The sequence below is a fragment of the Artibeus jamaicensis genome, unplaced genomic scaffold (genome assembly GCF_021234435.1).
Source record: "Artibeus jamaicensis isolate MK-2021 breed Jamaican fruit bat unplaced genomic scaffold, CSHL_Jam_final scaffold_847, whole genome shotgun sequence".
In the NCBI taxonomy this organism is placed as follows: Eukaryota; Metazoa; Chordata; class Mammalia; order Chiroptera; family Phyllostomidae; genus Artibeus; species Artibeus jamaicensis.
Genome location: NW_026522057.1, coordinates 26,014,049 through 26,040,002, shown reverse-complemented (window position 1 = coordinate 26,040,002; position 25,954 = coordinate 26,014,049). Strand labels below are relative to the sequence as shown.

The 25,954-nt window shown below is 45.4% G+C and overlaps 1 protein-coding gene across 5 annotated transcripts in view; it reads left to right on the top strand.

The window, feature by feature from the left end:
- KIF1B (kinesin family member 1B) overlaps nt 1-25,747 on the top strand; it is a 139,869-nt gene extending 114,122 nt beyond the window's left edge. For all 5 annotated transcript variants that reach the window (XM_037165653.2, XM_053660343.1, XM_037165652.2 and 2 more), the window contains 14 exons: nt 1,642-1,708; nt 2,616-2,700; nt 4,025-4,130; nt 12,379-12,493; nt 13,098-13,231; nt 14,192-14,253; nt 15,802-15,947; nt 16,129-16,368; nt 17,418-17,489; nt 18,302-18,423; nt 19,866-20,015; nt 20,354-20,546; nt 20,739-20,857; nt 21,401-25,747. In XM_037165653.2, coding sequence (XP_037021548.2) covers nt 1,642-1,708; nt 2,616-2,700; nt 4,025-4,130; nt 12,379-12,493; nt 13,098-13,231; nt 14,192-14,253; nt 15,802-15,947; nt 16,129-16,368; nt 17,418-17,489; nt 18,302-18,423; nt 19,866-20,015; nt 20,354-20,546; nt 20,739-20,857; nt 21,401-21,446 — 1,657 coding nt within the window. In that variant the 3' untranslated portion in view covers nt 21,447-25,747. The remainder of the gene's footprint in view (nt 1-1,641; nt 1,709-2,615; nt 2,701-4,024; nt 4,131-12,378; nt 12,494-13,097; nt 13,232-14,191; nt 14,254-15,801; nt 15,948-16,128; nt 16,369-17,417; nt 17,490-18,301; nt 18,424-19,865; nt 20,016-20,353; nt 20,547-20,738; nt 20,858-21,400) is intronic.
- The last annotated feature ends 207 nt before the right edge of the window (nt 25,748-25,954 follow it).

Sequence of the window (25,954 nt, the reverse complement as noted above, 5' to 3'; positions counted from 1 at the left end):
AAAATCATTTTTTAAAAAAGTTGTTTAGTATTTTCTGTACAGTGGCTTTAGTAGTGCTTGTCTTTAACTTCTTTTGGAACAATTTTGTTAGATTGTATTATGACAGCTGTCCTATCTGTGTACATTAAAAAAGAATTTATCAAAACTGGTGAATTTTTGTGCAGCCATTTTAATATTGAAGGTGGAAGAAAATACAAACATTTTCAGTGTATTATGCTTTATTACTTTAAGAAAAGCAAAAAATGCAACTAAAACACAAAAAGGGTTTGTGCGGTGTACAGAGAAGGTGCTGTGGCTGATCAAACGTGTCCGAGTATCTGCTGTGGGGCCATTTCATGCACTGGAAGATGATCAGCAGGGCGCCCCCTAGAAGCCAAATAGTGGGAGATAGCTGACATACTTAGTATCCAAATCGAGTTATCGGTGAAAATGAAAAATGTCTTTTATTTTACAGAAAAACCTAAGTAGGCTTTTTGGCCAACCCAATACTTAGTGTAATAATTTACCTTCTTGTTAGCAACAGCAAGCTCGTTGTGACTGGCACTTTGTCAGGAGGGAAGACAGCCTACATAGTGTGTTCCATCAGCAGTAAAGCAAAGGGAGTCAGAACATTTTGCGCATAATATATTGTTAAGACTTACATTAATAACCTCAATGAGTATTTACCTAGACCAAGATTTCTCACCTTCGGCGCCGTTTGGGGCCGGGTCATTCTGTTGTCCAGGGTTATCCCGTGTGTTGGAATCCCCACAACCATGGCCTCTACCCACTTTGTGCCAGTAGCACCTCCCCTTCGGCTGTTACAAGCAGAAATGTCTTCAAACATTGCCAAATATTGGACCACTGCCTAGGGAACGAAATCCCTCCCAGTTGAGGACCATTGTCCTAGCTCAAAATAATCTGTATCAGCTGACTTTCACTGTATGAGTGAAAGTTGTGAATGTTGTTATTATTTATAGTTATCTCTAAAATACTTTTTGAAATAACACGAAAAAGGATCCCCTCCTGACACAGAGGCAAGGGGCTGTACTAGTTAATGCAGAGGGTAAGGGTGCACGTTACCCTGACGATCCTCTTTGTGTTGTATGGACGCTGTCCCACCGCCATTTCGCTCATCTCCACGGAGCAGTGACTGAGTCCCTGCTCTGTGTGAGGTGTGACTCTGTCGCCTACATGCAGTTGTCAGAGGTCGCTTTCGGGAATATGACTCCGCATAGACAGGTCTATAATGTGACTGTAACTTGCCTCATAAGAGAGAGGTAGTTACAGTAATGATTTCTACAGAGTTCATTTCTTTCTAACTCTTGTAAAGTTATCTAGAATCTGAAATGACCTCTTATCTCTTCACACTTGCCATTATGACTACCCATTACCTATGGAATACCTGTTACACAAGGGGCAGGGCTGGAGTGAGAAGATGTTGCTGTCCTGTGAGTACTTCGGTGTAGTAAGGATGAGGAGACAGGTGTGCGAAAAGGTTACTAGGTGCAGATGACCATGTGACTGAATGCCTGGATGGTGAGAAAGACATGGGGTGGAGTTTAGGAAAACAAAGACCACTGGAGGAAGACATCGTAGGTAAAGTAGCCCTGGTCCGCCGGAACGTCCTGACGTCTTTCTCTTGCATTTCCGTTTTCATAGGTACATCCCAGCTGTGGTTGACCATACAGCAGGCTTGCCCTGCCAGGGGACGTTTTTGCTTCACCAGGTACTAATAAGGGAGCAAAAGAGGGTCCAGGAGGAAACACAGAAATAAGAGTTTCGAATAAGAAACATAACTCTGAATATCTGCTTTTTCTTTTCATTTCTAAGGGATTTGGATGTGGTGGGGACATTGTCCTGTTCTTTGTTACTTTCTTTTTTTGTATGTTTGTTTTTGTTTTTTTTTTAATATTTATTTATTTATTTATCTTTAGAGGAGAAGGAGAGAGGGAGAGAAACATCAATGTATGGTTGCCTCTAATGCGTCCCCTGCTGGGAGCTGGCCTGCAGGGAACTTGCTTGCAACCCAGGCATGTGCCCTGACTGGGAATTGAACTGCGATCCTCTGGTTCGCAGGCCAGTGCTCAATCCACTGAGCTACACCAGCCAGGGTGTATGTTTGTTTTTAATGTTTCTTCCTCAGACCTTAGCTTACACATACCTTTGCTTTTATATGTAAATGTAACGGAGAACTATTTTGATAAAAGATTTTGCTTCATTCAGTTACTATAATTTGTTCATTTTCCATGTCATTTCATACAATTTCCATTTTGTGATGTTTGGAAACTGCTTTCACAGCAGAAGTTCTTAATGAAGATAGAGGATGCAGGTTTCGGTGGACGAAAAGTCCGGCTGTGAAACGTGGGAAGGTAGCTGTGGACAGAACGGCTGGGAGTCTCGTGCTCCGTGACATACGAGCTGGGCATCTGTTCTTAAAGCCGTAGCAGAACCCGGCTCTTCCTCAGTCCCTGACCTATACCCATTGTTCAGAATGACAGTGTGGACAGCACATTTCCCCTTGGTCTCTTACCCCTCTTTCCTGCCTTTCCTGACACCAAACAATCCAGAAAACAACAAACGAGAAGGACTAATAGTTTGTCCTAGCTAAACTACAACCCTGCTCCATTATCCAGGGTATCCAGCGAAGGATCACAGTGACCATTATCCACGAGAAGGGAAGTGAGCTCCACTGGAAAGATGTTCGTGAACTGGTGGTAGGTGAGTGCATTCTGTTGGCTAAGGACAGAGTCAGGCTTTTTAGAGATTAAATTCTTCCTGTTGGGTGCCCAGGGAATGCGTGAGACTGTACGGGAGAACACAGAGGCCGTGAGGTTGAAACTGCTCCTTTTTCTCAGCTCCATCATTAGGGATGCGTTATTCAGCCATTGTTTTACTCAGTTACTGTGGGCGTGGTTCTGTGCCAGAAGGCTCTGCTCACTGTGAGCTTGCCCTTCACTTGAAGAGACAACACGCACGTGTGCAGAGCGGTTCCATCCAGAAGTACCGAGTGAGAACAGGGGAAGAGGTCTGAATGGGTTCTGGGGAAATTAGAGGGGATTCATTTTGTGTTCCACAAAACATTTAAAGTAAGAAAGTCAGGGATATGTCTAACATGCAGATAGCTAGCAACCCATAAGCAGAGTAGGAAAATTAAGGCATAGCGAGAGGAGAAACTTGGCTGAACAGTCTAACCTTTAGAATAGTAGGGCAGGGGTTCTGAGCCTTCTCTTGCCTTCAGCCCTTTGACAGTGGTGAAGCCTCAGAATTATGGGTTGGGTTTTTTTTTTTTTTTAAGATTTTGTTTATTTATTTTTAGAGAGAGGGGAAGGGAAGGTGAAGAGGAGAGAAACATCAGTGTTTGGTCACCTCTCACACACCCCCTACTGGGGACCTGGCCTGCAACCCAGGCATGTGCCCTGACTGGGAATAGAACCAGCAACCCTTTGGTTTGCAGGCCTGCCCTCAATCCACTGAACCACACCAGCCAGGGCAGAATTGTGTTTTTAAATGTAGAAGTATTTAGGATTACAGGGGGAACTAATACTATTGAAACAGAATTATTAAAATTCTAAACAAATTTGTAACCTAAGCTCTTCTAGGTTGCTGCATTAAGCAGTAGATTGAATTTCTGTAGTTTCAAACCAGAGATGAATGTGAAGATACTGTGCATTAGTGTGTTACGAAAGCATCCGTGATCTCTGCTGGGGATGGACTCAGGGGCACTGCTGATTCTCCTGTGGTTTGTCCCCGCTTCCCATGGTTGAAGGAACTGCTGAATTTCCTAGTCAGAGGAAGTTCAGTCAGAGGGTCATGAAAATAAAGTTGGTGGTTTTTTTCCTAGTCACATTCATGGGCATTTTGAATTCTCTCCATAGACCCCTTCAGATTAAAAACTCCTGGAAGGAAAAGTACACTCTCTCCTGTTTGGGGCAGTAGTTTTCAAGCTTTTTCAAAATCAATCCTTATATGGAAAATTATTATACAAAACTGAAGAGATGCTTTCTTTTTAAAAAGTACCCATGTGCTGGTTTCTTTCTTTCAGGCCGGATTAGGAATAAGGCTGAGGTGGATGAAGCCGCGGTGGATGCCATCCTCTCCCTAAACATCATCTCTGCCAAGTATCTGAAGTCCTCCCACAACTCCAGCAGGTGGGGCACCCTAAGGAGCCTGATAGCCTGCCCTATAGGCTGACCGATACACTGTTAGAGTCCTCATTCATTAGTGACTCCCATTTAGGTGGAGAAATTAATTCCCTTCTCACTTCAAAATTCCTATTTCTTCTCTCACCCCCACCTAACTCCCCCAGGTAAGTACATAAATAACGGGAGATGCATGTGTGTGATTAGTGACCCCCAGAGGATGGAAATGTTCTGTCCTGTGTGCAGCAGCTGTAACTCAGTGAAAGAGAAGCAGAAAAAGAATGCTATCAGCATGCTGTCCAGTGGTGTAGAAAGTACAGATTCATTACTGCTATGACTAGAAGCTCTGTGAAGGGGTGGCTGTGGAGAAGGTTCTCTCAGTCCTGGGTGTGCTGGAAGCGTGACCTCCTGGGGTGGCGAACCCTCTCGTGCGTCGTCCTTGCGGCTGCCAGTATAGGCTGCCTTTTAATTTTCAATTAGTTTTCCTTAAAATTGCACTTTAATCAATTGATGACAGACACTGCATCAAGTACGTGACCATTCCACTTTTCCGTTTCCAACTGGAAATTACCTGCTGGGCCCTCCCACCTCCGCAGGAAAGGAGCTCTGCCATTGTGCATGGAGATTCGTTTTGTTACATAGTTAAGGGCTGGGAAGGAAGCACGTGTGTTCTGACATGGGCCTAGAATGCTGCGTTTGCATTACAGGGCTTCTCCGTGCTTGTCTGCTCTTGAAGAACTCGCTCACAGCTGTATTGGGAAGAGGGAGAGGAAAAACAAGAGAATAGGAAAAAACAGAATTAAAAGTTTGGGCCAGGATTAATTTTTTTCCATTATTTCCTTGTGTCATAGTTTTGCATAGGAAGGAGAAAAAAGAAGCATCTGCTTTTTGCCTGTAAGAGTCGCTGGCAGCGGCTATGGAAAGAGAGGGCAGAGATTCGAGAGGGCGTGTATGTTCAGGGATGAGTGGCAGAAACAAGGAAGGAAGCGCCGACCCCCCCCCACCACCACCACCACCGGCCTAAAATCTTGAGCAGTACCGTTCTCTCAAGTCAGCACTAACGCCTAGTAATGTTTTGAATCCTGCTGGACGTTCACAGCAGACAATCGGTGGCATTCACCACATTTTCTTTGGAGCTGTGAGAAGCACATCTTAAATTTCCCTAGGGTACCTAGCAAAATACATGGTGTTAGGTTGAAATGCTGGTTGTGCTAAACTTGCCTACATTGGAATAACCTTCGAAAATCCTTTCTTCGTGTCCAGCTCAAGTCAGATGCTATAGGCGGAGAAGTCAGCTTTGACAGAAGCAGCTTGTCTTTCATGATGGAAGCTTGGTATTAATCAAAAAAGTTGACTAAGTCAAGAACACTTTAAATATTTTTGTTTTAATTTAAACTATGTAAATGTACATTAACTTGTCAAGCTCTTACTGTCAGGCCAAGGCCTTTTTTCAACTGTAGGGGCATTTATTGGATGTCTGGTTGTCTTGCAAAACCACATCTGTAATTCATGGTCTGTGGTTTTCAATTTGGCGGAGCGAGAACTAGAAATCTGTGAAGAAAATCTGAGTGCTGACTTCTGATCAAGATGCCAGCATAGGTAAACGTGTATCACCGCCTCCCACAACCACATCAAAATTACTGAAATATAGAACAACCATCTTCCAGAACTGTCAGAAGTCAAGTTGATTCTAAGTCCAACAACTACAGAATTAAAGAAACCACATCCATCCAGATCGGTAGGAGGGGCAGAGACGTGGAATGAGCTGGTCTCACATCCACATGTGGTAGATAATTTGGGAGGGATATCTTGGGAGCAAGGAGTCCCAGCCCCATACCAAGCCCCCCAGCCCAGAGTTCCAGTGCCAGGAAGATAAGTCCCCACAACTGGCTGCAAAAACCATCAGGGATTGAGTCAGTGGAAGAAACTTTTGGAGTCCCAAGCAGTTCCTCTTAAAGAACCCACGCAGACTTACTCAGATCTACTCCTTGTGAGCTCCAGCACTGGGGCAGCGGCTTGAAAGGCACCAGTGGCATACGGGGGGAACCGAAATGTCAGGAATCCAGGTCGGAGCTGGAGGACCGTTTTTTTCAGACGGGTGGGAAGAGGCCATTGTGTCTTTTCAAAGTCCTCCCCTGACGGCCTCAGAGCCAGCAAGTGGGTGCCATATCTGAGACCCCATCAGCCCGGCTAACACTGTTTGCCCCACTCTGGAGATCACGAGACTTGGAGACTTTGTCCCACCCAACTTAAGGGCCCACCCAAACTGTTAATCCTGACTTTTCCAGGTGAATGGCTGGTTCGGGGTTATGCTTCATGTCTTCCTAAATTTTAATCAAACAATCAAGAGCTGCCTCAGTGAGCCTCCACCCCTGTGCATCTTGCTAAGTGGCCCAGGCCTGGCACTAGTGGCAGCCAGCCTAGATTTGCAGCTCGGCTTTGTCTGGGAATCTCCAAGCCCAGCACAAGTAGCAGCCATCTCAGATTGATTTAGAGCTCATGCATTGTGGCCCTGGGAAGAGCACAGGTGGGGTCTGACCTTGGCCTGTATCACCCGGGAAACCCCAGGACCTGCACACCACACCCCACTGTCAGCTACAGTTCATGCTAGAGTATCATTACCCTACCCCTACACAGCTGATCCTCCATGGAAGGCAGAGGTTGCTGCTCAGCCGTTGCAGCTGATTGTCCTGAGAAAATCCCTCGCACTGACTTGCCAACAGCAACCAAAGTTCAACTACAAGAGGAGGTGTACTCAGGCCACACAAAAGGCACCCCTCAAGTACCCAGCTTCGGTGACAGGGGAGCTGTGCCACTGGACCCTACAGGACCCTACAGGACACCTACTATATTAGGCTACGCTGCCAAGATGGAGTCATAGCAGTTCTAATACATAGAAACAAATATAGGGAGGCTGCTAAAATGAGACAAAGACACATGGCCCAAATGAAAGAACAGATCAAAACTCCAGAAAAATATCTAAATGGAGATAAGCAGTCTGTCAAATGGAGAGTTCAAAACACTGGTCATAAGGATGCTCAAGGAACTCAGAACCTCAGCAGCATAAAAAAGATCCAGTCAGAAACTAAGGAAGATAACGGTACTTGAACAACAATTTAAAAAAAGAAGGATACATTAATGGAAATAACAATTTATAGGGAAACAACAGTAGAGTGAATGAAGCCTAGAATTAAATCAATGATTTGGAACATAAGGAAGCAAAAACCAGCCAATCAGAACAACAAGAAGAAAAAAGAATTCAAAAAATGAGGATGGTGTAAGCAGCCTCTGGGACAACTTCAAGTGTTCCAACATTCTCATCATAGGGGTGCCAGAAGGAGAAGGGAAAGAGCAAGAAATTGGAAATTATCTGAAGAAATAGTGAGAGAAAACTTCCCTGATTTGGTGAAGGAAATAGGCAAGTCCAGGAAACACAGAGAGTCCCAAACAAGATGGGTGCAGAGAGGCCCACCCCAAGGCACATCATAATTAAAATGCCAAAGGTTAAAGATAAAGAGAATCTTAAAAGCAGCAAGAGAAAAGCACTTAGTTACCTACAGGGGAGTTCCCATAAGACTGTCAGCTGATTTCTCAAAAGAAAGTTTGCAGGCTAGAAGGGATTGGCAAGAAATATTCAAAGACATGAAAAGCAGGGATTTACAGCCAAGGTTACTCTCTCCAGCAAAGCTATCATTAGAATCAAAGGCCAGATAAAGAGCTTCCCTGACAAGAAAAAGACAAAGGAATTCATTATCCCTAAACCATTATTATATGAAATGTTAAAGGGACTTACTTAAGAAAAGGAAGGTCAAAAGTATGAACAATAAAATGGCAGTAAATACGTATCTATCAACAGTTGAATCTAAAAAACAAACTAAGCAAACAAGTAGAGCAGAGACAGAATCACTGATACAGAGAGCATTTTGATGGTTGCCAGATGGGAGGGGAGTGTGGGAGAACGGGTGAAGAGGTGAGGGGGTTAAGGAGTACAAATAGGTAGTCACAGAGTACCCACGGGCATGTAAAGTACGGTATGGGAAATGGAGTAGCCAAAGAACTTACCTGGATGACCCATGGACACGAACAGTGGTGGAGGGATTTCCTGTGGGGATAAGGGTACTAGGTGGAGGGGGGAGCAAAGGGAGGAAAATCAGGATAATTGTAATCAAAATATAATTTAAAAAAATTTTAAGTGCCAAATCTTTTATTAATTTCCCTTTCTTTTACATTGACCTCATCCACACTTAACTGTTTTTTACACAACTCACCATTATCAAATCTTTTTAAAATGGTCAACCGATTTTTACACTTAGTTGTGATTCACACTGAACGAAAAATTTTTTTGCCCTCATGTCTCATTGATTTGCGTAATATTTAATTAAATTAGATTATTACATTAACAAATAGAACTGCATGAACAGGTTTGGGATCAAATATTACTGATATTTGATAAGCTTACAGCTCACCTCTTTGGAGCAAGTAGTCTAAATATAGGAGACATATCTCTAGTTTCAAATATTCAGTGAGAACTACACATCAGTCTTTATATTTTAGGGACATGGGAAATGTAAGTCAGAGTGGTAAGTTACTACATGGAGTTTGGTTAAGAGAACTTTTGTTCTGTTTGCCTAGGGTTTAATGTTTACACTTGGGCTGACAGAACTGCAGTTTGGGTGTGTTATGTATGTAAGTTGGAGGACGTTTCTGTCGTATGGATACTGGGGTGACTCAGAAGCTTCGCTTCTCCTTTTCCTCCAACTCCTACACTTACATTACGCACCTTACTGACTTGTTCCTCTTAATCCACAGCAGCTTCGACCATTTCCAAGGCTTAGTCCCGCGCCCCCCAAGGGGATGTTAGTAGAGGCTGTCTCCATATCCCCTCCTGTGCCCAGCGTTTTCTGTCATTGCATGTCTCAGGAGAGGGACCCATGCCACTGCTGAATTCCTCTGTAAATTGTGTGCCGTGGAGTTCTCTGCTAATTGTCCACTTGAATTTTGCTTGACAGCAAATTTGTCTTTTTTATATGTATTTTCCTCTCTTCTACTTTCCTCTCTGTTTTTTTTTTTAATTTTGCTTCACTAACAAAAGCTTTTTCTATGTTTTTGCAGGCTCTTTCTTGATAAGGATATTCCTAGGTATTTTCTGTTTGCTTTTTTGCACCTAGAGATTCTAGTTTATTGATGCTTTATGTCTAGTGTTGCTTTGATTGTTGTCTAAATTCAGTGTTTCCCCCACGCAAATCTCAGCAAACCTGGAACAGAGAGAAGCTGTTCTGTACCTGTTGTGCCCTGGGCTTTCTGGTGTGTGCAGAATTTCACACACACCTTCTTAAAGGATTCGTGTGATTCTTTATATTTTCTAATCCCATTTACTAAACTTGTCCATTTTATTCTTGTGCCTCTCAGGGTTTTCCCTTGTATGTTACAAAATAGAACGTTATTCCCCTCGTTTCATAGAGACTCTCGGGCTTTGTTTTCTCTTCTCTTAGTCTGCTCTCTGTCAAAAGCTCGAAAAGTTTGTTGCTCTGTATGTGGCTTTGCATAATTATTACCTTTTTTCTTTGCTTTTGTCTTAAATGGTAGTGGAGACCAATTTAGCTATTTGGGTAGCTGAGTCTGTGAGAAATATTTTTATGGTTAAACTTTTCTCCTGTCAGGGCTATTTGTCTCATCATTTACTTTTTTCTTTTGAATATAAAAAAACAGTGAAGGAAAATTTTCCCATCTCTCTCTTTATTCAATTTAGGGAAGAAAAAAAGGGATACATGGCAATATGGCCTAAAATGCATTAATGTTTTTTCTAAAACACACACACACACACACACACACACCCATCCCCCACCCCCCCTCCATTGTTCAGACATTTGAGAAATCCATTCGAGATCATTTTCTAACCATGGTAAGAGCCACACAGGAAACCATGTCTCCAGATTTAGCTCTTGCTAGGTGATTCAGTTGACATTTCTCACCTGTCTTGAGTGTATTTCTTCAGCCACCTGTCAAAAATTGCCACCTTCGAGCCCTGGCTGGTGTAGCTCAGTGGGTTGAGCGCAGGCCTGCGAACCACATGATCGCAGTTCGATTCCCAGTCAGGGCACATGGGTTGCAGGCCAGGTGCCCAGTTGGGGGTGGGTGAGAGGCAACAGAAGATCAGTGTTTCTTTCTGTCCCTCCCTTCCCCTCTCTAAAAATAAATAAAATCTTTAAAAAGTAAGAATGCAGTGAAACATGTATATTTTAAATTCCTTTATGAGCCCTGGCTGGGTAGCTCAGTTGGTTAGCGCATTGTCCCTACTCATGAAGGTTGTGAGTTTCATCTCCAATCAGGACACATACAGGATGCGTCACCAAACGGAGTAATACATTGATGTTTCTCTCTCCCTCTGGCTCCCCCTTCCTCTCTCTCTCTCAAATCAATTTTTAAAAATTCCTTTATGTTAGGCAAGTTTCTGCCAGTGAAATTTTCTCCTTAGGTTAAGGGAAAACCTGAAAACAAAAATGTGAAGAGGTTTTCTTACACAAATGTAAAGCATTTGCCTCATTTGAAAAAGAGTCACAAGGCCTAAAACCATGGCAGGGGGAGGCGCTGCGATGTGGTTTCAGATTGCAGGCAGCAGTGAGAGGAGTATCTGTCAGGGGCCCCACGTTAACAAATGCCCTCCCTCTAGGAAGGGGGCTCCTTGCACTTCAGCAGGGGTGTGTCCAGACCTGGTGGTGTGTCGGTAAGTTCCTGTTCTACCTGCACAAACAGAGATTGCGGTCTCAAGTGACAGAGCCCTCGGTGGCTTCCACCGAAGTAGTGGAATTGCCACCCAGTATTGAATTCTTCTCAAACCAAATTAAAATGAAGACTTGATCAAAACAAGGCATCGTGGATGCATGAAGAGTTCTCTGCTGAGTCCAGTGAGCTTCGGAGCCATGGGAAGGCTTCTGTTGTCCTTCGTCATGGTCATTATTTGGGTCTCTTGGTTATTATCTCCATTTTTGTCATGTTGGATGTGTCTGCATTCCTTTAGTGGCCTTGTGGAGAATTTTCTCAGTCCACACACGCTGCCTGAAAAACTAGATGTTTTAAGCAAGCATCAGGTACTTCAAGAAGACTTGGATCTAGAAGCAGCTACAAACTGAAATGCTCAGGCTTTACACAGCGGCACTTGGAGGGTGGGGTGCAGTTAAGGAGTTCTTTTGGAAGTGGATTGTTCTCTGTGTCGTTTCTAGAGAAAGAATCGTGGGAACAGTTCAGAGATAAGGTATGCCAGTTATTTGTCGTAGGAAAGCCGGAACAGACAGCACCAGTGGGAAGGAGGCAGGAGGACGGTATGGGGTAGGGAACAGGCATCTAAGACTTTTGTTGAATCGGGTGAGGTGTAGTACACGTTCGGAGAACTGGTGGCGGTGGGAAATCCACTCTGCTGGGATGACAAGGTGTGTCCCCCAGCATCGGTTTCGGGGGTCTTAGAAGGAGCCCGAATAGTGTTGGGAGACGATGTGTCACACTACTGTTACTCAGTCCCTTGCTTCAGATGAGATGTGCTAGACTGGAGGTTAATGTCAGTTAGGGTCTGTTATTTACCTGTGGCAAAAAAAGAAAACTATTAGAATAACTTTTAAAATGTTACAGTGTCTGTTAAATCAAGCTCCTAGTTATTTAAACGTAAGATTGACTTTCAAGTGAATTATTTTGGAAAACTGACATAATAGTTGGCTAGCTTTGTGATTAAAAATCATTTACTAAAACATCAGCTAAGAATAACCTCTGCTCTTTTATTTAAAACAAGGTTGTCTATACTTTTTTCTTCATGAGTTCTCCCGGATCGGTTTGTCACATTTCTGGGCTCAGCAATACTGGGTTGTGATATGAAGACCGCAGCTTATAAATTACTGAGTATTTGCTTCCTGCTCTCAGATGAGCGTACTTAGTTTTTCTTTCTTCTCTCAGTTTTTGTCTACACTCACCCTTTCCGCTTAATCCCTTTGGTTGAGCTCACTGCTTTGATGGTGTAGGCCGAGGAGAAGCAGACTCGTTCCACTGCCACCAAAAAATAGCATAGCCAAGTGTCCCTTGATGGTGGGTGGGGGCAGGGGGGCTCCCTTTTTCTCCCGGGAGGTAAAGGTTCCACTCTGCTGTTAGATTTCAGTAAACCGAAAACGTTGATTGGCATACGATCCTGTAATGTATGCCAATGACAGTGACAGTTTCTGGACTGAGGTGACTTCACCTCCTTTTGGATGACTCCTTGCCTTTCTGACCTTAGGACCTTCTACCGTTTTGAGGCCGTGTGGGACAGCTCCCTCCATAACTCCCTTCTTCTCAACCGAGTAACACCCTATGGGGAAAAGATCTACATGACCTTGTCGGCCTACTTAGAGGTGAGGAGACCCAGAACTTGACTTGCTACAAACAGGCAGCCCTGAACAGCGGGCAGGTTGCCGCAGGAAATAGTAGGAAGACTCCACTGATCTCCCTTCTCCCTCCGCATCCTTCAGTTATTTATCTTATTATACTTTACTGAATGTTCTGATTATGTTAGGTCCTAGTCTCTATTTAATCAAAAAGTCACGTGCCTTTTCTTAGCTTTAGTAGCCCAGTCTTCCAAGAATGTGTGACTTTAAGAAAACTTCAGCCCCTGCTTTTGTAGTTTGAACAGAGCCTAGTTAAGGCTAACAGCACAGGCCCTGGAGCCAGCCTGTGTGGGTCCCGCCTCCATGCTGCCACTTACTCTCTGCATGTCCTTGGTCAAATGACTTCATCTCTGTGAGCCATTATTACAAAAAAAAAACAAACTTTGAAAAAACTTGTGAAAACTAAATGTATCTGCAATATTACCCATGGCGTGGCTGTTGAAACAATCGGTAGAGCTGGAATCCTCCAGGCCCCACGTCAGGGACCAGCATTCCAAACGTGGCGGTGCACGGACTGTTGTCCCAGATGCTTTCTCTGCCCCTCACGGAGCCCACTCCTGTCTGCTTTCAGCTGGATCATTGCATCCAGCCGGCTGTCATCACCAAGGACGTGTGTATGGTCTTCTATTCCCGGGATGCCAGGATCTCACCGCCACGCTCTCTGCGCAGCCTCTTTGGCAGCGGCTACTCCAAGTCTCCAGATGCGTAAGTTTTTGAGACAGGTTTAGCTTCCAGTTGGTGTGCCCAGTAATGAATCACCAGGGCCCTAGGTATCCCTGGCTTGCGGTTTTAGGGGTAGTTTACAACCTATAAGCCATTCTGGCATTAACACCTGGAATGCAATGACTTGAATGTTGGCGTTTAGTAAAATAATGAATGAATGGGCTAAGGAAAGAAGGGAGGAAGGAAGATTGCATTGTGAACACGTCCAAAATGGTCTGCAAGGACTGAATGTTTTTATAACAAAATATCACCATTATTCTAACAGATTACCAGTGGGATTTTTCTTCTTTTAAAGATTTATTCATATTTAAGATACACAAAAATATATCAAGAATAACAGTGAATACCTATGCATAACAGCCAACATAAAATATAAGTATTATTAATAAAATAGAAGGTTCAGTACCCCTTCCTAATTGTTCTCCCCAGAGTTTGATGTTTATCACTTTGTTCTACTTGGACTTCCCCCCTCCTTCTTTATATTGTAAGCTGTTTAGTTTAATCATTTGACTTTATTCATCCTATTAAAATTTAAATGTTCAAAAGATTGACTTGAGGACAGATGTAGGATATAGGAAAAATATATACTTCTCAAGTTCAGAATAGGAAAAAAATAATATACTTATATTTGAGGGTGAGTTGCAGTCCCTACCAAGGAGACAGCGTTTTGCAGGGGTGTCCAACCTTTTGGTGTCTGTGGGCCACACTGAAAGAAGAGTTGTCTTGGGCCACACAGTAAATACATTGCAACATGTAATCACAAAAAATACCATGGTGTTTTAAGTAAGTTCACAATTTTGTGTTGGGCCACGTTCATAACCATCCTGAGCCGCATGTGGCCCGCAGGCCACAGGTTGGACCCCCCTGATAATAGAGGGAATTGAGATTTTCCTGTTTCTGTGCTGTGAGATTTTAAGCAATTGTTTGTTTTAATTCAAATAGCAATCGAGTCACTGGAATTTATGAACTCAGTTTATGCAAAATGGCAGACACAGGTAGTCCAGGTAAGATCTTACCGACGGGGACGTGATAGTTGTCTCTGCGTGTGTTTGGAGTGTATTGTGTCCAAAATGTACCCTGCCCACGTGGGTGGGTAGAAGCTGTTCAAGATGCCAGGCATGTTTTACGAGGCAGATTTTTCGTGCTGGAGCTTACCTTTTTCTGAGTTACAACACTGCAGTTCATGACATACAAGACTTTTATAACTGTGTCAAACAAAATGTTTACCAAGCTCTGGAATATTATTTACAAATTCAGGTATATTAGATTGAATTTGGCTTGGAAAACTTCATAAACATTTTGCTGTCCACCTCAGCCCCAAAGGTAGTTCGGCAGTTTCACTTTACAGGTGATGGCAAAGCAGAATGTGAACAGCCAGTGCTCTAGAACATGAATGGAGTTGAACTTTTCTTCTCTTTGATGTCTCTTTGGACTTCTTTTCCTTCACCTTGGTGGCCTTACACAGGGGTTTTCTTTCTGTTTGTTTCTTTAACATTTTATGTATTTTAGAGAGAGGGGAAGGAAGGGAGATCAGTCAGCTGCCTCGCACACGTCTGCTACTGGGGAACCGGCCCGCAGCTCAGGCATATGCCCCAACCAGGCATTGAACCGGCAGCCTTTTGGTTTGCAGGCCAGCACTCAATCCACTGAGCCACACCAGCCAGGGCAAAAGTCAGGATTTAAAAAAAAACAAAAGACATTTGGTTAATATGAATTGGAATCCTTTTAGAGAGAATATATGGAAAGAGGTCAGGGCTCACAGTTAAGATTTCGATTTTTAAAAATGAAGACTTTGAGTATGCATCTCAGTAGCAGCTAATTATCATGTCCAGGGAGTTTCTGGAGGGATTTTTAAAGTTAACATAAATTTATGTCTTATATATGTAAAAGCAGTTTAACATTTTCAAAAAGTAATGAGCCCTGGCTGGTGTAACTCAGTGGATTGAGCGTGGGCCTGAGAATCAAAGGATTGCTGGTTCAATTCCCAGTCAGGGCACATGCCTGGGTTGTGAGCTGGGTCCCCAGCACTGGGTGCACGAGAGGCAATCACACATTAATGTTTCTCTCCTTCTTTTTCTCCCTCCCTTCCCCTCTCTAAAAAATACATAAAATCCTTTAAAAAAATAGTAATGGGAGACAATGGGGGTTAAAGCCACCTGTCATCTGCCGTTCTAACCAAACTACTTAGACGCGGGGGATATGCACGTGCATGTGTGCATTTCCTTCCCACCTTTTTCATACAGGTGTATTTTTATGTATTTGGCACCATAGTGTACAGACTATTTAATCTTCTCTGTATTTTCCTTTACATAATAACTTTTTCTCAAGTTGCATTGCAGTTTTCATAATTACCAAAGAATATAAAACTCATTTTTAAAAGAAATTAGGAGAGTGGCTCTGGGGGAAGTGATGAATTGTTATTAACTAACAAAATTCCATGTATTTCCAGACCAAATCTATCTTAGTTCTCCATGTATATGAATTATTCGTTTGTTTTGAGGTGAAATTGGAGTTGAATTTTTCTGAAAAAAAGTTGCTTCCTCTTGTCTTAGGCATGCAGAGGAGGAGGAGAAAAGTCCTGGACACCTCAGTGGCGTACGTGCGGGGAGAAGAGAACTTAGCAGGCTGGCGGCCCCGCGGAGACAGCCTCATCCTTGAGCACCAGTGGGAACTGGAGAAGCTGGAGCTCCTACACGAGGTAGCCCAGCACGGGGGACGCTCGGCTGGACTCCTGAGCAGGAGTGCCCAGGATCAGTCATCCAGTCCCTGCCTCTGCGGGATCCTGGCTTTTCCGTTTTGATCACGATGAGGAGTAACGCTGTGCTTACAAATCCTGATGAGCCTTATGTTTGCTGATTTGTCTTTGTTGTTCTTCGTAGGTGGAGAAAACCCGCCACTTCCTGCTGCTGCGTGAGAGACTCGATGACAGCATCCCCAAGTCCTTGAGCGACTCGCTGTCCCCCAGCCTGAGCAGTGGAACCCTCAGCACCTCCACCAGCATCTCCTCTCAGATCTCAACCACCACCTTCGAGAGCGCTGTCACACCCAGTGAGAGCAGTGGGTACGACTCGGCAGACATCGAGAGCCTGGTGGATCGGGAGAAAGAACTGGCCACCAAGGTTCGAAGCCCTCCCTTGGCTGAGCGTTTCACCAGTGAGACTCTGAGCTGATCTGTCAGTCCCATGTTCATCTTTCCTGGGGGCCTCTGTTCCATGGCCTGTGCTAACACTATGGATGTGGAAATAAGTAAAAGTCAGTTTCTACCCTTAACAAGCCTACGGGCAAGTGGTGACAGGCATGTGATAGAGGTGTATGTCTAGGCATTGTGGGAGTCAGAGGAGAGGCCTCAACGGAGGGGCCCTTGTGAACCAACCTTGGAAGGATGCAAGGAGGGAGCCAGCCGTCCTGCACAGTCGGTGTGGGAGTCCCATGGGGGACCAGAGATGGAGTTAGCAAGGTGGGCCAGGGCATCGTGAAGGGTCTGTGCACCGTTCTAAAGCGTTTCCAGTGCCTTGGGAGTAATGTGGAGGTACTTTAAGCAGGTATTTATGTTTTAGAAAGACTTGTCTGACAGCATTGAAGAGGGTGGATTTGTGGTGAAGAGAGAGACTAGAGGCAGAGAAATGTCTTTACTGCAATAATGCAGATGAGAAACGGTAAAGGCTTTTATCTAGGACAGGCGTGTGGAATGAAGAGGAAGGAGAGTCGTGCTAGAGACACTCGGGAGTTAGAAGTGGCACTTTGTGTCCTGGGTGTGGTGGGAGAGGGCAGAGGGGTCGTTGAGGGAGACTCCCGGGCAGATTAGAGGGACTTAGTGTCTACATTTTGTTTTAATAATCAAACGGTGGTCGGATTGATTTAGGTAAATAGGTCCATCCAGAAGTCTCCATGCCTCTCCTCTAGTGCCAGGGCAAAATAGGAATGAAAGGGATGCTATTGCATTCTTAAACACTTTTAGAGATTTAAGAATGGCTTTTATACCCACTCATTTTAGCTTTTTAATGAGGCATGTACAGACTCCCTTGCTGAATGTTTAGTTAATTTCTAGAGCTGTAGAGCAGCATCTGACCTCCCCTGTGGGTCTTAGGCATGTGATTTTCCCTTCCTGCTTTGCACTCGGGGCTTCGTCTAATCACTGAAACTTACACCACCCCTTTCTCTTCCCTAGTGCCTGCAGCTTCTCACCCACACTTTCAACCGAGAATTCAGCCAGGTGCACAGCAGCATCAGTGACTGCAAGGTGAGCGGCCCTCTGGTGACTGTCATTTGTTCTTAATTTCGTGTCTTTGGTTATATTTTGCTTACTTATTTGTTTTGTTGATTAGATTCCAGTTAAAGGTGAGATCATATGGTATTTGTCTTTCACTGCCTGGCTTTTTTCACTCAGCATAATGCTCTCTGGTTCCATCCACGCTGTTGCAAAGGGTAGGAGCGCCTTCTTTCTTTCTGCTGCGTAGAATTCCATTGTGTAAATGTACCACAGTTTTTCGATTCACTCATTTACTGGTGGGCACTTGGGTTGCTTCTAGCACTTGGCTATTGTAAATTGTGCTGCTATGAACATTGGGGTGCATAGGTTCTTTTGAATTGGTGTTTCAGGGTTCTTAGGATGTAATCCTAGCAGAGGAATTGCTGGGTCAAAAGGCAGTTTAATTTGTAGTTTCTGAGGAAATTCCATACTGTTTCCCATAGTGGCTGCACCAGTCTGCATCCCCACCAACAGTGCACTAGGGTCCCCTTTTGTCCCCACCTCTCCAACACTTGTTTATTGCTTTGTTTATGATGGCCATTCTGACCGGTGTAAAGTGGTATCTCACTGTGGTTTTAATTTGCATCTCTCTGATGTCTAGTGATACTGAGCATCTTTTCATATGTCTCTGGACCCACCGTATGTCCTCCTTGAAGCCGTAAAATACTTATTGTAAGGTTTTTTTTTAATGACCTGAAGCAGAAGAAGATTAATGAAAGTGAGGCCACTGGTTGTCAAAGCTTCTTATTACAGAGGGAGTTTTTCTCCATCGCTGTCTCACGGGCTGTTCCGTTTGCTTCCAGTTGTCTGACGTCTCTCCAATTGGACGCGATCCCTCGGTGTCCAGCTTCAGCAGCGCGACCCTCACGCCCTCCTCCACCTGCCCCTCTCTGGTAGACTCTAGGAGCAACTCTCTGGATCAGAAGTAGGTACCGATTTCACTGAGAGAAGCTGATCTGGGGACCCAGGGAAATACTAGCCTTCCTCTAGCCCGGTGGTTCTCAGCCGAGGGCAGCACCACCCTGCTAGGCAGCCTTTGGAAACGTGCGGGAGCCTTTTCTGGGTATCACAGTGACTGGGGCGGTGCTGCCCACATCTTTTAACACCATGTCTTCTAACTTTCTGCACTAAATCATTGCCTCCTGTTCTTATTCCAGTTCTGTTCAATTGTCCTTCCATTCCTGCCCTGCTCAGCTACCCAGTTATACCAGATATAGGAAACCCCATCTTGGGGAAAATTATTTCAAAACTCATTTGGAAAAAAACATTTTGATGGCACATGGCATATGTAGGTAAGAATAATGGAGACAAATTTAGTCCATATTCCGTGAGTTTACCACTACAGTCACTCCTTTGCACGATTAGACTCCTTTACTCTGTCTCCATTCCTTACACTCACCTGTCAGAATCCGCCTAGGTATCATCCAGTTGTCTGTCTTCATGCACCAACACTCACGCAACTGAATGTGGCTAGAGAAAATACCACAACCAGGCAGTGTGATTAATTCTAGGATGCTACTGACTATAAGACATTCTGTGTGCCACTAAGAAAGAAAAAGCACTCCCACTAAAAGGTGAGACACTATTGATTGTAAGATGCACCCCAACTTGAGGACTGGTAAGGCATTGAACACAGCAGAGCACAGGAATTATTTCTCCCCTGACAGTGCTGGACTGGGGCGGGCGACGTGCGGCTCTGTGCCTCCTGGTCATCGGGAACTTCCTGTCGGCCTGCTTTCCCCTTAAGGCAGTGGTTCTCATACCCCAGTGTGCGTCACCGGGCAGGCTCGTTAGAGTCCCGACGGCTTAACCCCACCCAGAGTTTCTGCTTCTGTAAATCTGGGTTAGAGCCTGAGAATTTGACTTTCTGATGGGTTTCCAGGTGCAGCTGATGCTGCTGGTCAGAGGACCACACTGCGAGATTAGTTTCTTTTCGTAACCTCTGAAGTTGAATTTGGAATTACAGTCATACTTCAGTACTCACTAGCTTCAGAACTTGTTGATGTCTGTACTCATTGCATTTTGACGAGAAAAGAAAATGTTTTAGGGCTTGGCGATGGCCTGGGATCTATCGCACTGCTAGAACTTACCTGGGTCACGACACTGCCCCACGAGAGAAAATGCTTCGTTGTTCAGTACTCGTCGGTCAGTGCACGTCGTGAGTTCTAGAACAAATTGAGGACGAGTACTGAGGCACCACTGCACCTTACTGACACCAGCTTGTCTTCTCAGCCGAGCTCTCTGGAACTGGTGTCTGCAGGGCCCCTGGTGACCAGGGAGAGGCGTCGCTCCTCCTGATGAGATGATTGTACGCATTCTGCATCGGCCTCACTGAGGCTTTTGTTACCCCAACCTCTGTCTTTAAAGGACCCCAGAAGCGGATTCCCGGGCCTCTAGTCCCTGCCAAGAATTTGAACAGTTCCAGATTGTTCCAGCCGTGGAAACACCCTATTTGGCCCGAGCGGGGAAAAATGAATTTCTCAATCTTGTTCCAGATATTGAAGAAATTAGACCAGGGTGAGTACCATACAGAGATGCCAGGTATAAAAACAATCCAGCAAGAAGGTACTCTCAGCTCTTCCGTGAGATCTGTGTTACAGCGTGATGCGCATGCCCCCGCACAGCTGTGCTGCCCCATGTCCCGTGTCCTGCACCCCCAGCCTGGCACGTCCTTTCTTTTCTGTCGCCGTATGACTTTGGCAGATAAGGTTGTAGGCCAAGTAGATTGTTTGCCTGTTTTGTTCACGTGAGGGACTTGGCCTAGGTGAGACATATTTTGATGTTCCTCGGCTCCTGGTTACTTTCTTTTTGTGAGAAACTAACCTTTCTTTTATTGTCCTTTTTATCCTTTTTAGCTCAGTGGTTTCTAAGAAAGGATACCTGCATTTCAAGGAGCCATTTTCTAGCAACTGGGCTAAACATTTTGTTGTGGTCCGTCGCCCTTATGTCTTCATCTATAACAGTGACAAAGACCCAGTGGAACGTGGCATCATTAACTTGTCCACGGCGCAGGTTGAGTACAGCGAGGACCAGCAGGCCATGGTGAAGGTCAGTCCTGCCCACTCTCGGCTCTCCGTTGCCACCCACACCCTTGCCTTTTAAGTTCTGGACTCCGTTGTGTGATACAGCATCTCTCCTGCACAACTGAAGCTTCAGGATCAAGTGCTGTATGCCCTGTGTCAGGTGGGCTCCATCGCTCGCAGCCTTTGTAACTTTCTTGTCCACCTGTGTCTCTTTCAGACACCGAACACCTTTGCTGTACTCACAAAGCACCGTGGGGTCCTTTTGCAGGCCCTCAATGACAAAGACATGAACGACTGGTTATATGCCTTTAATCCACTCCTTGCTGGCACAATACGGTAAGAAGCTATCCCTGTGTATCCTTCCCTTCCTTGGCTTTTGGTCCCAGGACTTCAACATAAATAGAGAAGCAAGTCTCCTTGCAGACAGATTTAAAGTAGAGGGAGGACAGGAATGTAAGTGTGGTTGTAGGGTGGTGATGAGGCCTCAGCTTCTCATAAGGTACCAGCTGGTGTCCTGAGCAGGGACGGAGACTGGTCACATTTGCACTCAGCTGATCTCCTGCTTTGACTTTTTGTTCTCAAGGGTTCTGCAGCCCGGGTCTCTGGGACTGAGTAAAGGGAAGGTGGTGAGGACCTTAACGGTCTGCCAGTCAGTATTCAGCCCTATGATCCAGCCTCAGATCCTGTGAGGGGTTTGTGTTCCGGGGTCCACTAATGGGGAAGATTACAGCCCAGCCTGTTTGTTCAGGGAGCCTCGAGACCTGGCCCTTGGTGCAGTTTAGGAATGAATCCAAGGAATGAACCCTGGAGGAAGAGACCTGTGAGGGCAGCACGTACGGACCCGGTTTCCTAACCTGCCTCTCCCTATGCTGCCCACAGGTCGAAACTCGCCCGCAGATGCCCAAGCAGCCCAAGTACTAAGTGACTCCGCCGAGCGCCCTCACTCGCCTTTCGAGATATAAAGAAAGTGTTACCTCTCATTTCTCTTTGTGATTCTTGACGGTTACTCTTGTATGTAATCCCGTGGCTTAACTACTTTTCCCTCCTTGTCCAGCACTTTTTCTAGCTCCCGTTCCCCATATCCATTGCTCTGTACTCCTTTTCTTTTTTCCTGTGCTGAGAATCTTGTTAGTAGCATGTGGCCTAACAAAAGGGGGGGAAAACAAAGCAAAACAAAAAACCCAGGGGGGAATCCAGTGAATCTCCAAATTATTTTTGGTATATTTGGCTTCCTTTTGTATAATAGGTCCCCATGTGACCACCTCTGATGTCTGTACTGCTGTCTTTGGATGTCTTTGTCTTTGTTTTTAAGACAACATGATACTTTCCTTCTTTTCTGTATTTGTGACATCAGTTTAATTTTTCCTGGGTGGCTTAGAGACAAAAGGAGGAAACATCTGGCCTTTTTAGAGCCTGAGAGGAAAAAACTTACCTTCCCCTTCCGTTTCCTTTCCCTACCGCCAGTTCCTGCATTTTTCATTCAGGGAGAAGGTTGTGGTGAGCTCAGCAATGGGACAGGTGTATTCTCTGAAGTTGGGGCTTATTTAGAGATGGCCATGCAGTTTTCAGTTAGTGGGACAGAGGAGGGGAGAGGCCTCGTTAGCAGGCTCACTGAGACAGTGGCTGCTGTTGACCTTGTCAGAAGGGAAGAGCGAAGGTTCCAGAGGGGCGTGGGGGTGGGCGCGGATGCAGCCAGTCCACGGGGTGCTTGTCGTGGCGCACAGCAGGATTCCTGTGAACTGCGCTCATCCTCATCCGTGGGAGCGAGCCTCTTCTCTGTTTCTCCATTCCGTCCTTGGCACCAGCGGGGTGCAGCACTGTGGAATCAGTTCTGTGTCGTACCCAGATGTCCCACCAGGGGGAGTGTTTCAGTTTCTGATGAGGAACTCGGCCATTGTTGTCCTTTTAATTGTGGTAATGCTGAGTAATGACCTTGTGATTGTTGTAGCTCCCTTCGATCAAAAAAATATAGCTTTCAAGTATAAAATCGGAAGTCTCCTCTGAATCCAGCGGTTATCTGCAATAATCCTTGTCGAACTGAAAATACTTCCAGTGATGCCTGGCCCCCTTATACTCACAAAGAAGCAAACGTGGCAGGCTTTGCTTTCTGGATCCCAGGATTAAAACCATCAGCCTCCCACCACTGGAGTCAAAACGAAAGCACGTCTGGGGGTAGAGAACAGGGCCCACCTGAGCCCTGGCCCCAGCGTTTTGTCACTTGCGTCCCTGGGGCCTCTTGGTGGTTCTCCCTGTCAGGTGTGGAAACGTTGCCAGGGGAGATGGGAGGAAGCTGATCGTTTCCCCTGATGGGACAGGGACAGGGACAGCTGCTTCCACACGCCATCATGGAAGATGCTTCTTTCCTTTCAGCTGCTGCAAGTTTTACAGGAGTGACATGGAGAGGAAAAGGCCTCCCAGTTACTTGAGTTGCTTTGCCAGTTAGTTGGCGTGGGTCGTTCTTCCCACCCTTCACCTCCCCTGCTTAGACCCGTTTGACCCTCCCTCGGGCATTCAGGACAGTGTCTGCCTGTTCCCACTCTGCAGACCCGGGGTCCTAAGCCTGAGGTTGCTGGCTCTCGGGTGCTGGCGAACTGGGTGGCTTTGCTTCAGGCAGCGCAGGGCAGGGGCCACGCACTCTGCGGGGCAGTTGCTGGGCCCGTCGCAGAACAGGGCTCCCGGCCGTGGGCGTGATGATCGTCTTGGGTGGAGGGGGAAATGGAGGCAGGGGGAGCTTAATAAAAGAAAGGATAGGAATCAGGGGCAGTGGCCTGAAAAGTGGTCAATAAAAACTCTAGTAGGTTTTTTAACTTTCTTCTTTAAACATAGGTCACTAACAGTCATGTTACTTGTTTTTAAATGACACTTTAATGTACTTAGAGGTTTCTGCATTGTCTAATAGACACAATATACCCTCCGGTGTGTACTCACATCTACTCACATCTAGGGTCTGTCCGTGCTTAGAGACAGCTTCTTGGACTGGAGTTAGATCTGATTTCAGGGGAATGAAATTTGAAGGTTCCTTTCAGAATTAAATCACGGATGCTGCTGCTGTGTCGAAGTGGGGCGGGAGGACCCGCGTCTGTGTGATAGTAGGTGGGGAAGGCCGAGGGGAGGAGAACCGTGTTACACTGAAATGGCTTTTGTTTCTCCTTCTGACTCAACACCCTCTGGAAGGCCTTTGCTTTGGAGGTGTCAGCTCTTAGAACAGGCTGTGCTGGCCTGCTTGTAACCTTCCCCGGGTCACACCGCTTCGTGAGAAAGCAGGGCGCTGGGGCGGGTGTGCCTTCTCCCGGCTGAGGGGCCTCCACGGCGGTGGCGGACAGGTGCAGGCAGCCTCTTCGGTGTCCCTCTTTCTCAAAGGGCCTGTCTCCACATTGGAGTTAGAGCGGTTTCAGAGTTGATTTGCCCTTTGCAGACAGGTTCATCCCCACTTTGAAGCTCCGAGAGACGGTTTATGACCGGAACGATTTATGAGGTTTAGCTGAAGCCACAGTGGCAGGGAAGTTTAGGAATGAACTTAATGTTTTAAGAAAACCATCTTTTTGAAGGTTTTTAAATTTTCTTCCTAAAATACTTCTTTGAACAAGCAAAAAATGAATGCTAGTTAAAAGTAATCCTCTGTTCTCCTCCTTCCCCATCCTCCTGTCTCCTGCCAAAGCAAAATACGGCCTCACAGCCCGCACCAGATCAGTGCACACACCCTCCGCCTGCCTGCGCCTGCCTGGGGGTCAGCCAGCTCTCAGGCCGGGCTCTGCAGGGCCAGCCAGCCCCGCACACGGCCGGAGTTCAGGAGGCTGCCGCTGCAGCTGGGCGGGCACCTAAATTGCAGTACATTAGTAAAGGAAGACGAGGGCAGGGGAAAATGATTTTTCCCAACCAGGAAACCACTCTGATTTTATCAATATATATATATTTTTTTTTCTCCTTCAGCTCTGTAGAACTTAGAGAGCTACTCATGTTTTTGATGGATTTTTTTCAGCTCTTTAAGATGCAGGAGATAAATCATTGAAATCAGTGAAAGGTCTTTTGGGATCTAAAAAGAAAAAACTGTTTCACCTGGCACATATTTCAAAGCAAAGACTTTGTTGCCTGCTGCTTGTTCTCTAATTTACAGGGATATTTAATTTTGTAAGGTATTTGTATATTTATACAGCTGTAATTAATTGCACATTGGACTGGAAAAGAAAGGACGACCTGGCGTGCAGCACTGGTTGGTACTCAACGCCCCTCGTGCTGTGTTCCACTCGGGTTCTGCGGGACGGTATCAGGCCTTGTTTGTCGACTCGAGTCCTTCATTTTTTCCTTTGGGTTCCCGTTTTAAAATGTGACTGTCAATCTGCTTCTCAAAAAGAATTTGAATTCTGCTGCTGCTCTCCGAAGGAATGCTGAGTGTGTTTTCAGTAGGACTCGAATTCTGCAGTGTCCACCGTTGCCAGCGATGACTCAGCCGAGCGTGTGGCCAAACCATTACTGTACGAGGTGGGAATGTATTGATACTGTGTTTCCCTAGAATTGAAATATCAGCCGGGAGATTGTCTGCTTTTGCTGTTCAAAAGGCCATTTATGGAATTTGTATTTGAGCCCCATAAAATCTTAGGAAAGCCTCTAATCTGACGGAAGAAATTAGAGTTGATACAGATTTCGTGTTAAAAACTCACAGCCAGATGGCTGTGCTCAGATGGGAAGTCTGAGCAGAGGTCGGTCTCTTGCCAAACCCTGGCTGTCCTGTGTTGTTTTCGTGTCTTCGAGGTACTTTTTTCCAAGCTGCACATTCTGGCACCAGTTCACCTGAGGACTGTCAGCCTCTCACACTGAAGGCGGCGTCCTAGACTCTGTGGCTCTCACGGGCTTGTTGTTGACATCTCAGGTCTCGTGTGGCCACCCTGTGCACTGCAGCAAAACCCACGGACATAAGTGGCCTTTTTGAACCAAGACTTCGCAAACTGATCTCTCCCCAGTGAAGGAGTTGAGCACATTAGCAACAATGTACATTGTTAATTTCAGGTTTTCATTTCCATGTTTTATTATGTAAATATAATCTGATGTTTGGAGCTTGGGTATACAGAATGTAAATATAGTTCTCGTATTTGTACTAATTCTGGTTCTTTTGCTGTATAGCTTTAGACGTGCAATGCAGACATTATCTAACTGTGTATGGTAACCTTGCATCACGGAACTATTAGTGAACGAGGTCAAATAATAAAGGTACAACCAGTGCATCAGAAGGCTCTCGGTGTGTGTTCATTCTTTGCCTTTTGAATGGTAATCACACAGAGATTTTTCTTGACTCTTGATGATGGTGTTACGACCTGCATGTCCCTTTCTGATCATTCAGGACACCAGTTACTGTGTGACCAGGAAAGCTGATGAGGTGCTGGTTCTTTGAAAGTACCGTCCTCCCAAGGGTGGCAGTGGGTATTTTAAGTAACAGGT